Below are 13,863 nucleotides of genomic sequence, written 5' to 3'. Positions count from 1 at the left end.
TTATATTTTGCGCCATTTCAGTGACGTTAATTTATCCCGTGTAAATATCTTGCCAACGTGCCACTGATAAGATGCAAAAGAAATGTTTCATAACGTTTGGCAAAAGCATCCTGCATAATTGTTGATGCAGGTAGATTGACATTTCTAATGTTTATTCAAGTATTAATGAGCAATCAGTGATGTTACAATTATAGCTTTTTCGCCGAATAATTATAGCTGATGAACGAGCTCATTTATCGTGCCAGGCAATTATGCATAATAATTGCAACGACTGCGTCATTCTCACAGATGTTACAATTTCATAAAATTTTAACTAACCAATCTGCAATCTCTCACTTTTCATTTTCATAATTTTTATTGATTAAAAATTTTGTGTTTGAGAAAGAAAAAAAAAAGAGAGAGAGATTGAAATGTCTTTTAATTTTTTTAAATCGACCTAGATATTACATCTCTTTCTATTATATATATAATTATATAATTAAATTCTAATTATTTTTGTGTAATAAATAATGCACCAAGAGAAAGAATATAGCAAGACAAATAAAATTTATAAATTCTCTTTACACGTTTTGTAAAATCTGTTACGCGTATACATACATTTTTTTATTACAAATTATATTAACTTAATTTTTTTTCTTTATAGTTTCGAGATTAATTACATCCCAGTCATAATCGGAATTAGTATTATGCGATGAATATTTTCGTTAACTGATATTTCACAAGCGGAACAACGCGTTCGTGCTTCGAATAAATTAGGCGGATTATGTCAAAAACTTCGTTGACTGCTTTTCGGTATGTGCATAATATTTGTCGTGCGACTCGATCTCACCCGGGTTTACCGGCAAAAGTCAACCGTGTGCGGTACGCGCGCATTATATTACGTGATATTCCAGGAGATACGCGAATCCCGAGATAGAAAAATCGCCGGTAGGAGAAATAACACCGGTACACGTCCCGAACGAACGCGGGAAACGCGATGCAGCATCACAAAGTCGTAAAAATGAATTATTTTATTCGCGATTATCGGCGTTGTATCGACCGCGATGCGCGCGCGCGCGCGTTATTACCGCTGTCTCGAAATCGAATTTATCGAGATATCCACGCTGACAGGATACAGACCGGCGTGACGACACAGGGTCATAAAGCGCGTGTTGCCGCAGTATAATTGTTTCATTAAGCGTCCTATATTTTCCACGATTTTTTCAAATCGCTCGGATTTAATCGCAAAATCACCTTGAAATTGAAAACATTTTACACGCGTTTTATTTCACATCGTCTAACAATTTTTATCTTTAAGTTTCAGACGTTTGTTTTATCTTTATCTCAAAGGATCCAAGATTTGCAGTGGGCGAGCGTAATAAGAGGGGCAATCTGGCGCTATAAAATAATTATATATACTTCATATTCCGACGAGCTTCGCGACTTCATAGAAATTAATGCGATTGTGCGCAGAGACACCGCGCTGCAATTGCGTTTAAAGAGCATTTATTCTGCGCGAGCCTGTCTCTCTCTCTCTCTCTCTCTCTCTCTCTCTTTCTCTCGGGACATAGCAATGAATTATATCTCATCTCACAATGGCACGATGGTATTGTTAACTGTATTAAGAAAATTGTTTATAAAATATCGGTGGTAGCGCGACAAGAAGGGGAACATTACGCTCGTAAAACTGTACACCGTGTCCAGGGCGTGTGTGGGTTTACTGGTGTGGTTAAGCGAAGCACGTGTTTTTCTTCGCAAAACGAAGAGAAAATGCAGGAACACCTGTTACCTGTGTGATACATTATTTCGCGATACTCCCCGCCGTCACTTTGCGAGAATACGGAAGGAGGACTGACTGCGGATTCGTTCGTATTCGGGCGTACATTTTCGGGTAAAACAAATCGATTGAGCGCGAGAAGAACACGCCCTTGCGTCCTCCCATGGCTTTAATTTTAATTTCCTAGTATTCTCAACGGACTTGGCGCGAATCTGGATTACATCGAATATCTGTCAAGGAACAAATATTTGCCCGATACAATCGCCAATTTGTCTGGCGCGTAAATTGTATTTTCCATTCACGACGCGCCCGTAATTTAATACTCCATAGTCCAAGTAAAATACTTTTTATTTGCAAGAAAATCTCAATTCTCTCGTGAATATTAAGTGAGAAATACATCTGCTAAATTGATATAGTCAATTTAGCCCACCTGATATATGGAAATCTACGTTTTTACGTTAACTTTTATTTTATTGTTAATCTCAATCTTTTTATTCAGATCGTTTCATCATAAAGAAAAAAATGTACGTTTGAAAAGTACATTATTCAGATAATTGATCTTTACGGAAAAAATCATTTGTTATATGTATAATATTGTACTGATAAAGTGAAAAAATAAATAAATAAAAATATATATATTTTTAATAATTTTGTTTTCCTTCGAAAATATATCTAGTGGAACAAAAGAATAATAAATGATGGAAAAAAAAATATGAACGAACAAACTGATATGTACAATGTATTGGCCCTTTTTTGCTAAACGGCATTATTCAAACAACTAAACGTTTGATTAAACAATACTCAGATAAAACAGTTAAACGATATTGAAATATATTGTAGACACCGGCCTGCCAATAAAAATAACAGCGAAATGAATAATCCCTTATCTACAAACTAAATTTCTATTAAAATTGCCCCCATTTTAGATAAAATAAAACATTGTATTTTATTATTTTTATTAACATATTCTTCAATTATTTATGATTTAAAAACGGATAACGCAACGTGTATTTTAGAACACTGTATATATATATATATATATATATATAGTACGAATACAAATGCGACAGTTAAACTCGGCAAAAATACAACATCATGCATGTTATGAATTTTTAAAATATCCAAATATAGAGTCGGGAAAGTATCTCATAACAGTTTATACATGTAAATGGCGAACGCTCATATACATTGTCCCCATTGTGTTAATTAGTCACTTCGCTGCAAATTATTGGCACGTCGAAAAGCCGATGAAACTATAGGCAGTCACGACAATTTGGGGAGACTACGTTTCCATTTTCAGTTACCTACATACACATATCGGCGCGTCGAATCCGCTGCGATTGTAAATAAAAGCTCCATCGTTGTATCGCGCAAATATTATGTCTTTTTATTTAACGAAACGCCAAAACATTTGCGTACGTTATTAATATGCGATCAAGTGTCAACAATGCCGTTCCATTGTCGCTAATAATTCGTGCTTTTAAAGTTTATTTAGAAATTATCGAAATGGGATATGTTTTAAATCATGTTTATCGCCAAAATGATTAATGTATCGTTCCTACCAACTCTCGCGACCGCCCGAGTTTCGTTTTACAATATATAATATAATTCTTTTTTTTTTTTCCCGTTTTCGGTTATGCGTGTTTATCGATATAATACATACGGAGTCATTTCGACTTTTAGTATTTTTTTCTTAAATAATTTGGTTTGTAAACAAACTGAATTTTAAATGCTTTAAAAATTAAGAAAGACAAAATCGGCATCGAATAATCATTAATTTGAAGAGCAGACAACCCTTTCAGTTGACGAGAAGAGTGCGCGGTTCGATAAAAATGCAAAAACTCTAAAAATCCATAATCCTGAATATATAAATGTGGCGCGATAAATATATTCATTGCACCGAAATATTGTGGGAAAATATCATTTCCCGAATATTCGAGGCCGTCCAAAAATATGCGGAAAAAATAATCGAAATTCAAAACATGTGTATCATATAAAATTAAATATATGTTTTATCTCTAACTCGTGAACCAACTGAAATATATCTTACTTTTAATAACGTAGAAAAATATGCAAGATAAAGAGTAATTCATTTCATAATTTGTGTCATAATTATCTCTCGCATAGTTTCGAATATGTCAGCTAATAAAATAATGATAGATAGCGAGATAATGTACATGTCATTGTATCTTTTTCTGATTAATGTGACTGATTGAGATTTCTCAGAGTTTCATATACTTTCCATTATTTTGTACGAATAAAATCTCTCGAACCGACGACATTCGAGATATATAAAGTGTTTGCATTGCATTTTTACACGCTTCTTTTTTGAGTGCACGCATTTCATCTATTCCGCAAACGTAACGCCGCTTGGTTAATAGCAATCGACATCGATGATGCATTAGCAATCACGCCCGTACTATTTTCGCATTCGCGCTATTTCACGACGGCCTCGAAAACATACATACAGGATGATCCGCGAAGAAATGCAAATACTCTAATCAATGGATTAGCGTACGTACGTATATATCTCATTTGCGATGCTGAGTTGAGATATTGCAACATTTGGATAAACAGATATCGCGACCGGTAGATTTCAATCAGTAGCTATTAATTAATTACTGCGTGCACGAGAGAGAACTAAATGTACATATAACTCATTGAAATGTCAACAAAAGCCGCTATCGGTAGATTGCAATGCGAATATTTCGATTAGGATAGTCGTAACCGATTATGCACCTCACAATATCTTAAATTGACATGTATATATTAATCTTATATTCAAATATATTAAAATATCTTATATTAAAATATATTTTCTCTTGAAGTTGATCCTAGAATCTCGGTTGGCAAAGCGTCCGTGTTTTTTTTTTCCCCGGATTATCCTGCAGATATTATAGACATAGGAAATATTATAATAATATTATTTTATTATATAAATATTAATATTATTATAATAAGTAAGAAATAATATTATTATATTATATTAATATTTCCTACGCCTATGGCAGAAACGTCTAAAGACTAGTAACGTTATTCTCTACAGTAACGTTACAAACGATGGCAACTTGTCATCGCTTGTCGCGCGGTTTGGCCTACATCGACGCAACACGAGTTTAAATCTTACGGTAATAAAAATGCATAACCGGGTAAATCGAAACTGGTTCCCATGAAGCGAGACACGCTGTCATTCATCACACACGCGGAGGACACGTGCGAGGAAATAAATACGCTCGCGGGACACGCGAGAACGAGATCTGCGAGGGAGGCGACAGGGAGTTGTAAGGTGAGTTGCATAAGGAGGACGAGAGAAAGAGCGGAGGGAAGAAGAGAGGCACTCATCGAAGCAGCACTTGAGGATAATAAACTACCGCGACAGGGGGAGTGCACGAGAGGGGAGGGGTGGGGTGGGGTGGCGGGCGCGACATCTTCCGCGGGGGCCAGCGGATCTTCCGAAATTGATCGTGCTTCGCGCATACTCTCATTACGCGAGACCAGCGATGTATAATTACAATGAATGGACTTCTCCCTATGAAAGATGAAAAGGGATATAACAGTGAAGATGCGCACTCTTTCGAGCGACGCGTCCTCCCTTTTATGTAAAGGGGGTGTTCGCGTTTTTCGGACGTATCGTAAAAAAATAAATTAAATACTTAGTAATATATTATTAATTAGAAATAGCGTGAATATGTATACACGTACGGATATAAAGTGGCGTAGATAATTTCTCGCCCGATTCGACGGAAGGATGAATGAAGGAAATAAGAATGTTTATTTTAGCTTGCGTTTACTTTCAATGTTTCAACGCAAACAAGTATAGGTGTATATATATATATATATATATATATATATATATATATATATATATATCCATCTCTGTTATTATAATATCATGTTTATCGCGCAATCATACTTTATTTTCTCAAAGAAACAAGAAAGAAAAACACACAAGCGTAGCTGAAAGAAATGAACCCTATTTTTCCTCGTAAATCGGTCTTGGACATATTGACGATATTCCGATAAGCTCGGGCAGTTTTCCGCGGAAATGGAAAATTCGTAGACGAGAACAAAACGACGTATCGATATCGCGTGTTGTTTTCGACGCTCTTGATATGGCAATGTCAACAAAGAGTGATTGACTCTTGATTACACAAGGACAGCCGAAGGGCGCGGATTTAACGAAATAACGCGTAGACTACAAAACGGCGGAGTGGTATCGCGAAAACCATTTTGATGTCCGATCGCGAGAGATCGTCCTAGAACGGCCTCGAGAGAGACTATCGAGAGATATTCCGGACGTCGAGGCTCTCGTACGGACAGCCTCTTCGCTCGAGAGGAGCGAAGCTCACCGCACTATGTACACACCTATGTGTGTGTGTGTGTGTGTGTGTGTGTGTAGGTATACATATGTACGTACGCGGGGATTGTAATTTAGTGAATTCAATTTTCGACGCTGTAAATATGAATGGAATGCATCCTCTGGGGAATTCGTATCTCGCTCATTTCTATTATTCGCCCAATGGCCGAATATTCGCATCCGTTGCGGTTAACCGTTGCGGACACCGGCCGAACATTCGCGCGAAAAAAAAAAAAAAACAGTCGCGTCGATATACTCGCAATTTGTGTACATCTCCATGCGCGCGGAGATCGGAGGCAGAGAGGTCGCGAGCTCGATTATCACGAGTGACGTATATTTACAAGCGATGGAGGGACGTCGAATCATCGATATTACTACCGGTTTCCCCGTTTCCGTGCATCTGTCGCGCGCGCACATACACACACACACACACACATATATGCATGCGTACGTAAAAACGCACACCCACATACGCGGTATGCACGAAGAGGCGATCGACGCGCGTCGACGGCTCGTGTGCTCGCTCTAAATTTGATTCGCACTCACCAAATGCGTCCAAGTCGATGAATTGTCGGCGGGCGCAGACGGGCGGGGACGAAGGAGAGGGTTGGTCGAGGCCCACAACGCACCTAGGGCAGACGACGCCGCGCCTGATAAATCCAGCGTCGGTGGTGGTCACCGGGGGATCCGAGCGCCGGCGGTGGCGGCGCGACAACGCACACTCGACAACGGGCCGCGCACATAGGGATACGATGGTACAAAACACTGCTTGGCACTTGGGATCCGCACGCACTGTTAAAATTCACGAAAAAAAAAAAAAAACTTAGACAGTGAGAGGAAAGTCGTGTCGCGGGCGGCGATCGTGCGTACCGTAATCGACAACTTCGCGCGATTAAACCCCCCCAAGCCACAGTTTTTTCGTTCGTTCGTTCGCGATGAGAGGGAGGACGCGAGAATCTCCTCTATTCCGCGAAACGCACAGTGGCCATTACACTCGCCGTCGCGACGAGCCGAGAGAGAAGTGTGTTTTGTTTTTCTTTTTCTCGTTTTACTATTCTTTCTTCTCTTTCTCCGGGAGGCGACGCGCTGCCGGTCCGCCGCGAAGCTGTAGTGGCGACTGCTCTCGGGAGACTGACGGCGCAGCCCGATCGACCAATCGCGCGCCTGCTTTCGCCAAGCGCCATCTTGCCCCTACCCGAGCACAAAGATGTTGCCGAGCCGAGCGCGGCCGAACGTCCGCGGAAACGCACGATCGCCGCTCGTCGCCTCGTTCTATCCTCCTCCCCCCACCACCACTACCCCCGTCACCCAGCGGCGGTGGATCGACGTGCGTTTTGCGGCTTCGCTCCTTCGTCGGTGTCCTAACTTTCGATACGGGGGTTTTATGGCAGGATTAAGCGAGCAAACTCGCCTGTACATCGAGAATTGTGTCTCGGTAGCGATTCGTTCATGTCTCCAGCCGTCCATGTACCATCGTTCGAGCTATTTATCCTAAATAACGACTGTTTTACGAAAAAGGGGGGGTTGTCTTATAAATCTTTATTAAGCTTTCATTTATGCGTGACGTAAATGTACCATAGGCAATGTAAGTGCCACAATATTCGCTAGATGAGCATAATTATTCTATCGACGTATCTAAATGTTGACATATACATCATGATCGTAGTAAGAAAAATACTGGGTCATTGCATATGAATTGAATCGTATCCGCGCAATTTCAGTTTTACAAAATGGGCCCCTTATGGGGCAAGCGTTTTCTGATAATCAAGCATGTTAGATATCGCGTTAATGTAATATGATTTTCTTTTATAAAAATATGATTTTCTGCAATTTATTTCTGAATTTTAAATTATAATTAATTACAAAAATGAATAGAAAAATGGAAAATGGGTATAATATTATTTTATTATTTTACAATCGAATATGACGTCAAAGAAATAGTTTAAATTTGACATTTAACACACATTCCAAATATAAAGTTGAAAATAGTTTTTTATTTTCATTTATCTATCATTTCTTATATTTCAGTAAAGATTTTATATGAAAATAATTTTTTATTTTGAATAAAATATTGAAGAAATGTTGTTGTTATTGTTTTTTATTTACATATTTATTCTGTTTTGTTTGTTGATAATTTATATTTCTTGATAAAAGAAACATTTTATATTCAATCCAATATACAATTAACAATGCTATTAGTTACAAAGATCAAAATCATGTATTGATAAATGTTATCTCCATTTGTTCAAGTTTAATTTTTATTTATAAAATTTAAATCCTAATATGTAATTTTTTCCTTATTCTGCTGGAATATATATGCTGGAACATAACTGCTTTTATTATTTAACAACATATTTGCGATTAATTATATTCAACGCTTTACCTACATTCTTTTATTATGAATTGTAAACTTAATCATCGTGGAACACATATATGAGTTTTTTTGAAAAAAAAACTTCTAAGAACGCATTTAATAATTATTAATTCTTAATCGATGCAATTTTATTTTTATTGTGTGTCTACCACTTCTCTTACGCTCTAATTTAAAATTTTGTATCTTTTGATATATCTTCCATTTAATGGCAGTTTTTCTTCTATCTTTTTTTGTACATCACACGATGGTCTGACAAACCGCACCGTGTCAATTAAAAAAAAAAGTAAGACAAATTAGTTAGGAAATTTATGGACGCTATGGTGTATAATCGATAACAAAAAATATCCCAAAGTGTCATTTCTGACATTTTTTGCTTCGTAGGTAAACCGCAACAATTTATTACCACATAAAACGAAAAGACGACGACATTTTTCTCGGCATGTTCTAAGGAAAAAATTTTTAAGCTGACCTTAGAAGCCTTGCGATTAAAATACATTTATTGTGGAATAATTTGTATATTTCAAATAGATTCCCCCGAGTGTCCTACGTATTGAAATAATGGCTTCTCAAATTTGTGGTTATATATTCAGAATCTCGTATATATAATCCCAATATCTCGATAATCCGATAATATATACCTCCGCGTATTAATTAATATCGAATTAACGAGATAAGATGTGTTTGACATTGTCGGTTTAAACGCCCACTAATGTGAATTTATTTTTTCGTAAGATTTGTTAACATAAATTTAACTTGAATATAAATAGCACAAAACGATAATTAAACATAATAAGAGATATGTTATATATAACTTATTTAAATTTATATATCGTAGACCTTTCCCATTCACCCTTTATTCTCCGTTATTTTTAATTTTTTTCTATTTCATAGGGATTAAAATGTTCCAGCTTTCCGCAATCGTGTGAGATAATCTTTATATGATTATATCAAATTTTAATTTCAACGCCAAAAAAATGCGTAAAAATAAAATGCATTTATTGAATCCTTTTTTATTAATATTGATATCTCTGTCGTAATATTAATCCAGCTATTATTAATTTAATAACTCTTATTGCGCAGAATTGGCATTAAAATGATCAAGACACTTTCTATTTTTAAACAATTTTTATCTATAAATTTATATCCATTAATATATTAATACGCAATATATTAATACGCAATATAATAATTGACAATAATGGTTATTAGAATAATTGTTAATAATTTGTAAATTGATAATTTAATCTTATTTTTTACTGAAATGATCTCATTAGCAATATAAATTAAAAAAGTAAATTTATTTAACATAGATTCGGCAGTATATTATATACTTTATTGTATCATATTGTATTGTATTATATACTTTATTGTATCGATAAAAGAATTGTTCTTTCTGTATACATTTCGAAAATATTAGATACGTTTAATTGAAACGTTAAATAAAGTCGTTGTTCCATAAAGTCTCATTGTTAGTCTATGTTTTATTTGTAAATGTAATCAACTTTTGCATGGAATCAATTCTAGTATAAACACTGATTCTAAATTGAATTCTTATATTAAAAAGAGAAGGCAAAAGTCACTCTATTAATATTTGAAATAAATTATTTAGTTATGTAAATGTAATTGGAAAAATTTGTTTTTAAACAATGGTCGTTTAATTGGTAATTCTGTTGAAATTAGGTGTTACATCATAGATTTAAAATCTGAGTCAGATGATAAATTATTAATGTAAATTGGAATTTGCAAAATCGAGTAATAATATTAAAAATTTCTGTATAACATACTCTTGATATCATATAAATTTTTGATTTCATAATTTTTCTATATAAGTTGATTTCTAATTCTCTGTCTTCATTGAATATATTATAGATAAATAATTACATATGACGTTGAATAGTTTGGATCTTTTATAGTTTTTGTTTTCTATTTCAATCATTTGTTTATAACTTTTAACTCCTTTCTATATATAATATATTTTTGTAATTTTTAATATATCAATATAATTTATATATTAATTCAATTTTTTAAAATTTTTTATAAATTTATTTTTTTCTTATTGTAAATTAATATCTCAAATATTTTTTAGTTATTAATTTTATACAAAAAAAAATTTTTTAAATAACGTTGCTAGCAACGTCAAACGAGTGATTTAAAAATATTGGAAAGCACTGATACTGCCATCTCCAGATGAAATATTAAAATTCTAATATAAGAATATCGTGCAGTCGATAAAAACAGAAGGAATTATCGTCATCTGCAATTCTCCACGTGCAGTGTTCAAAGCAGCAAGATTTTAAATTTTGTGATTATATTTCACATAATTTCACATATATTAAACGATGTATATATATATTATAAATTAATAACATCGTGTAATAAATCCGAATGTAACGTTTTTGCATCAGATGGGAATCAGATAGTATAATAAACCTCATGCATATTTAGAACAAGTGTTGTGAAATTATTTTTGTGTACATAATTCTGTGAAAACAATCTGTGTTTATGAAGAACAATGGACAAATCTAATGAAATTAAAAAAACATGGACGGAGGAGGAGCGTTTAGAGCTTGCTGCCAAATTGGATACCGAATTGGATGAGTATATAAATAGTCTGGAGAAGAAAAGTTATGCAGAAGGATGGCCGGAAGACAAATGGCAAGAGGAAATGGAAAAACATCCTTTCTTTATGAAAAAAGCGCCGGAACCTGGCGACGAACTATCCCCTCTGATGGAGGGATTGCAACAGCTCAAATATAGCAAAGATGAGAATACCCCCGAAGGTATGTTATTACCCGATACATAGAAATTGCTTGTTACATTTGTTTTTGTAAAATATTCATTGTTGTTCATACAAACTACACGCTTGTCTCTGATACAAAATATTCTCTTTTACACAGAATTGGCAAATAATTACAAAGAGGATGGAAATTTTAATTACAAATATAAAAAGTATCGTCTTGCTATTCTCAGTTATACAGAAGGAATACGAACCAAATGTACAGATAATGATTTGATGGCTCAATTGTACAATAATAGAGCTGCGGCACATTTTATGTTACAAAATTATAGGTAGATTTTCTATAGAATTTTTATTAAATTATATGATACATGTATTTTTATATTATATTGCGTAATAAAAATTACAGATCAAGTTTAAATGATTGTAAGTTGGCTTTAAAGTTCAAGCCGCAATATTCAAAAGCTTTGAATCGAGCTGCCATTTGTAACTTTCACATTAAGGATTATGACCAATGTATCGATTTATGCGATCAGTTTCTTGATCATAATCCAACTGATAAAACAATATTGAAATTAAAATCTGATGCCATAATTGCAAGAGTAAGATATTGATAAATTTAAATGTAAAGTTAAATTATGTACATTAAAGCGTACAAGTTTTTATAAATTCTTAATGTCAATTTACAGGAACGTTTACAAAGAGACAAAAGAAAACAAGTAAAGTTAGAAAAAAAATTGGATAAAGAGGACGAGAAATTGTTAGAAATAATTTTGAGAAAAGATATTAATTTAGAATTAACAAATGACAAACGAAAGCTAGATTTGAAAGATTTAGAACCTCAAGTGCCACAAATAGCACAAAGTAGAGTGCATTTTGATGAAAAGAATAAGCTTGTGTGGCCAGTAATGATTTTATATCCAGAGACTCAGCAAACTGATTTCATCCAAAATTTTCATGAAGCTACAATGTATGTTTTTCTCATTTATCAAAATATGTTATATGCCTGATATTCTGCATGTAAAAATATGTTTTAAAATATTCATAGGCTAATAGAACAGTTAATAGAACTCTTTGAAGAGCCACCCGAGTGGGATGTTGAGCATCATTATACTGTCGATAATATAAATGTATATTTTGAAGGCAAAAACAAATGTTCCATTCATAAAGTAGACATTCAACTAACATTAGATGAAATATTACGAGATAAACGGTAAGCATATTGCAATATTTTTTATAAAATAATAATAACTTGAAAAAAGCGGACTTAATTTTTATATCAAAATTAATCTTTTAGGTTCGTAGTTCGCGGTGGTACGCCGGCATTTTTGATATTCGTAAAATCCAGTGAAGCAGAGAAACGTTTCTTAGCAAATTATTAAATGCTTATTATTGCATGTACACTGTATATATATTGTATATATTGCTTGTAAACAAAATATGTACTGGATATTATATAAACTATATATTTTTTATACATGTAGAAAATATAGTTATGATATTAATATAAAAATCTTTTTCCTTTATATATAAATCTTTAAAATCTTCATATATTTCATCATATATTCATCATTGAAATTTATAAAGTAATTGGAACAGGATATTAAAATTGTCTATATTCAGAAAAGTTTGCTAAAATAAAGTCTTTTGACTTAAAATATAAGTAAAAATGCAGTTAAAAATTTGTGACGATTATCTCTGCTTAATAAAAATACAAGTACTAATGTTTTTCTAGGATCATTACGAAAAAAGAATAATGCAAATATTTAATATAAAAGCATCTTTCCAGATTTTTTAAAATTTACATATTTTATATATTTCAAGGCGTGTAAACCAAATCTGCTCAAGAAAGAGATTCTTATATTAAATATTTTTCAGTAATTTTATTAATACTTACGTTAATTATGAAGTTACATATCTGAAGCTATGGTCGCGTGGAGTTCACTTGATAAACTTGTCGCACTATCGACGCAATATATTATATTTTTGCAAAATATGACAATAACCCGAGATATTTTTCGGCACTACCGATACTACGTGCTTATTTATAAGCGATTTTCATTTTTCATAACTTAATTTTTTGGGGATATATATATATATATTTAACAAAACTTGGAACTACGGTCGCGCGAAGATCATTTGACGAAACTGTCGCCCGTTCATATTATCGACGTGATATACCGTATTTTTATATATAACGACAATTGCCCGATATTTTTTTCGACACTCCCGATGCTACATAATTATCTGCAGATGATTTTTATTCTCGAATACTTATAAAGTTGTAATTTGAATCTGATAAGAGACAAGTCAGTCTAATAACATCATACCGTTATACATAATATAGTTATAACCATAGCAATTGCCACAACATTAATTACAGTGATCATCTGATATCTTCGTTTTTTCCAACACTCACGATATTCGATAACGATTATATCTTCATCGCAAACTGTAAAAAATCGCGCGCGACGTGCAATAGCAATATACCGTAAACGAGCGCGAAGATAACTAAATATCTCAATTTCCGTTTCCGTTAGAGAATACCGTGGTCCGATTCCGAGATTCCGAATTTCGATTTTATAGCATGCAAATATGGCAGTCATGACATGACGTCACACTGTGCATGACGTAAAAGT

At 33.8% G+C, this 13,863-nt stretch overlaps 2 protein-coding genes across 2 annotated transcripts in view; one reads left to right on the top strand and one right to left on the bottom strand.

The window, feature by feature from the left end:
* Positions 1-7,233, bottom strand: part of LOC126855113 (uncharacterized) — a 124,956-nt gene extending 117,723 nt beyond the window's left edge. Inside the window, exon 1 of the mRNA XM_050602497.1 lies at positions 6,660-7,233. The gene's annotated coding sequence lies outside the window, so the exon portion shown is untranslated. The remainder of the gene's footprint in view (positions 1-6,659) is intronic.
* Positions 7,234-10,742: 3,509 nt separating this feature from the next.
* Positions 10,743-12,707, top strand: LOC126855139 (DNA polymerase interacting tetratricopeptide repeat-containing, protein of 47 kDa). Its single transcript, XM_050602545.1, has 6 exons — positions 10,743-11,267; positions 11,385-11,556; positions 11,634-11,826; positions 11,914-12,194; positions 12,273-12,437; positions 12,522-12,707. Exons 1-6 carry the CDS (start codon positions 11,000-11,002, stop codon positions 12,604-12,606), a joined length of 1,164 nt encoding a protein of 387 aa, XP_050458502.1. The 5' UTR covers positions 10,743-10,999; the 3' UTR covers positions 12,607-12,707.
* The last annotated feature ends 1,156 nt before the right edge of the window (positions 12,708-13,863 follow it).

Source organism: Cataglyphis hispanica, chromosome 15, assembly GCF_021464435.1.
Source record: "Cataglyphis hispanica isolate Lineage 1 chromosome 15, ULB_Chis1_1.0, whole genome shotgun sequence".
Taxonomy (NCBI): domain Eukaryota; kingdom Metazoa; phylum Arthropoda; class Insecta; order Hymenoptera; family Formicidae; genus Cataglyphis; species Cataglyphis hispanica.
Note: the sequence above shows the minus strand (reverse complement) of the source record. Positions and strands in the feature narration are given on the sequence as shown.

What these genes read in the sequence shown, in the direction of transcription:
- LOC126855139 (XM_050602545.1), top strand. Translation starts at nt 11,000, where the DNA reads ATGGACAAATCTAATGAAATTAAAAAAACATGGACGGAGGAGGAGCGT. An exon ending in TTTATGTTACAAAATTATAG is followed by an intron (nt 11,557 to 11,633) that starts GTAGATTTTCTA and finishes TAAAAATTACAG; the next exon opens with ATCAAGTTTAAATGATTGTA. An exon ending in AATTTTCATGAAGCTACAAT is followed by an intron (nt 12,195 to 12,272) that starts GTATGTTTTTCT and finishes AAATATTCATAG; the next exon opens with GCTAATAGAACAGTTAATAG.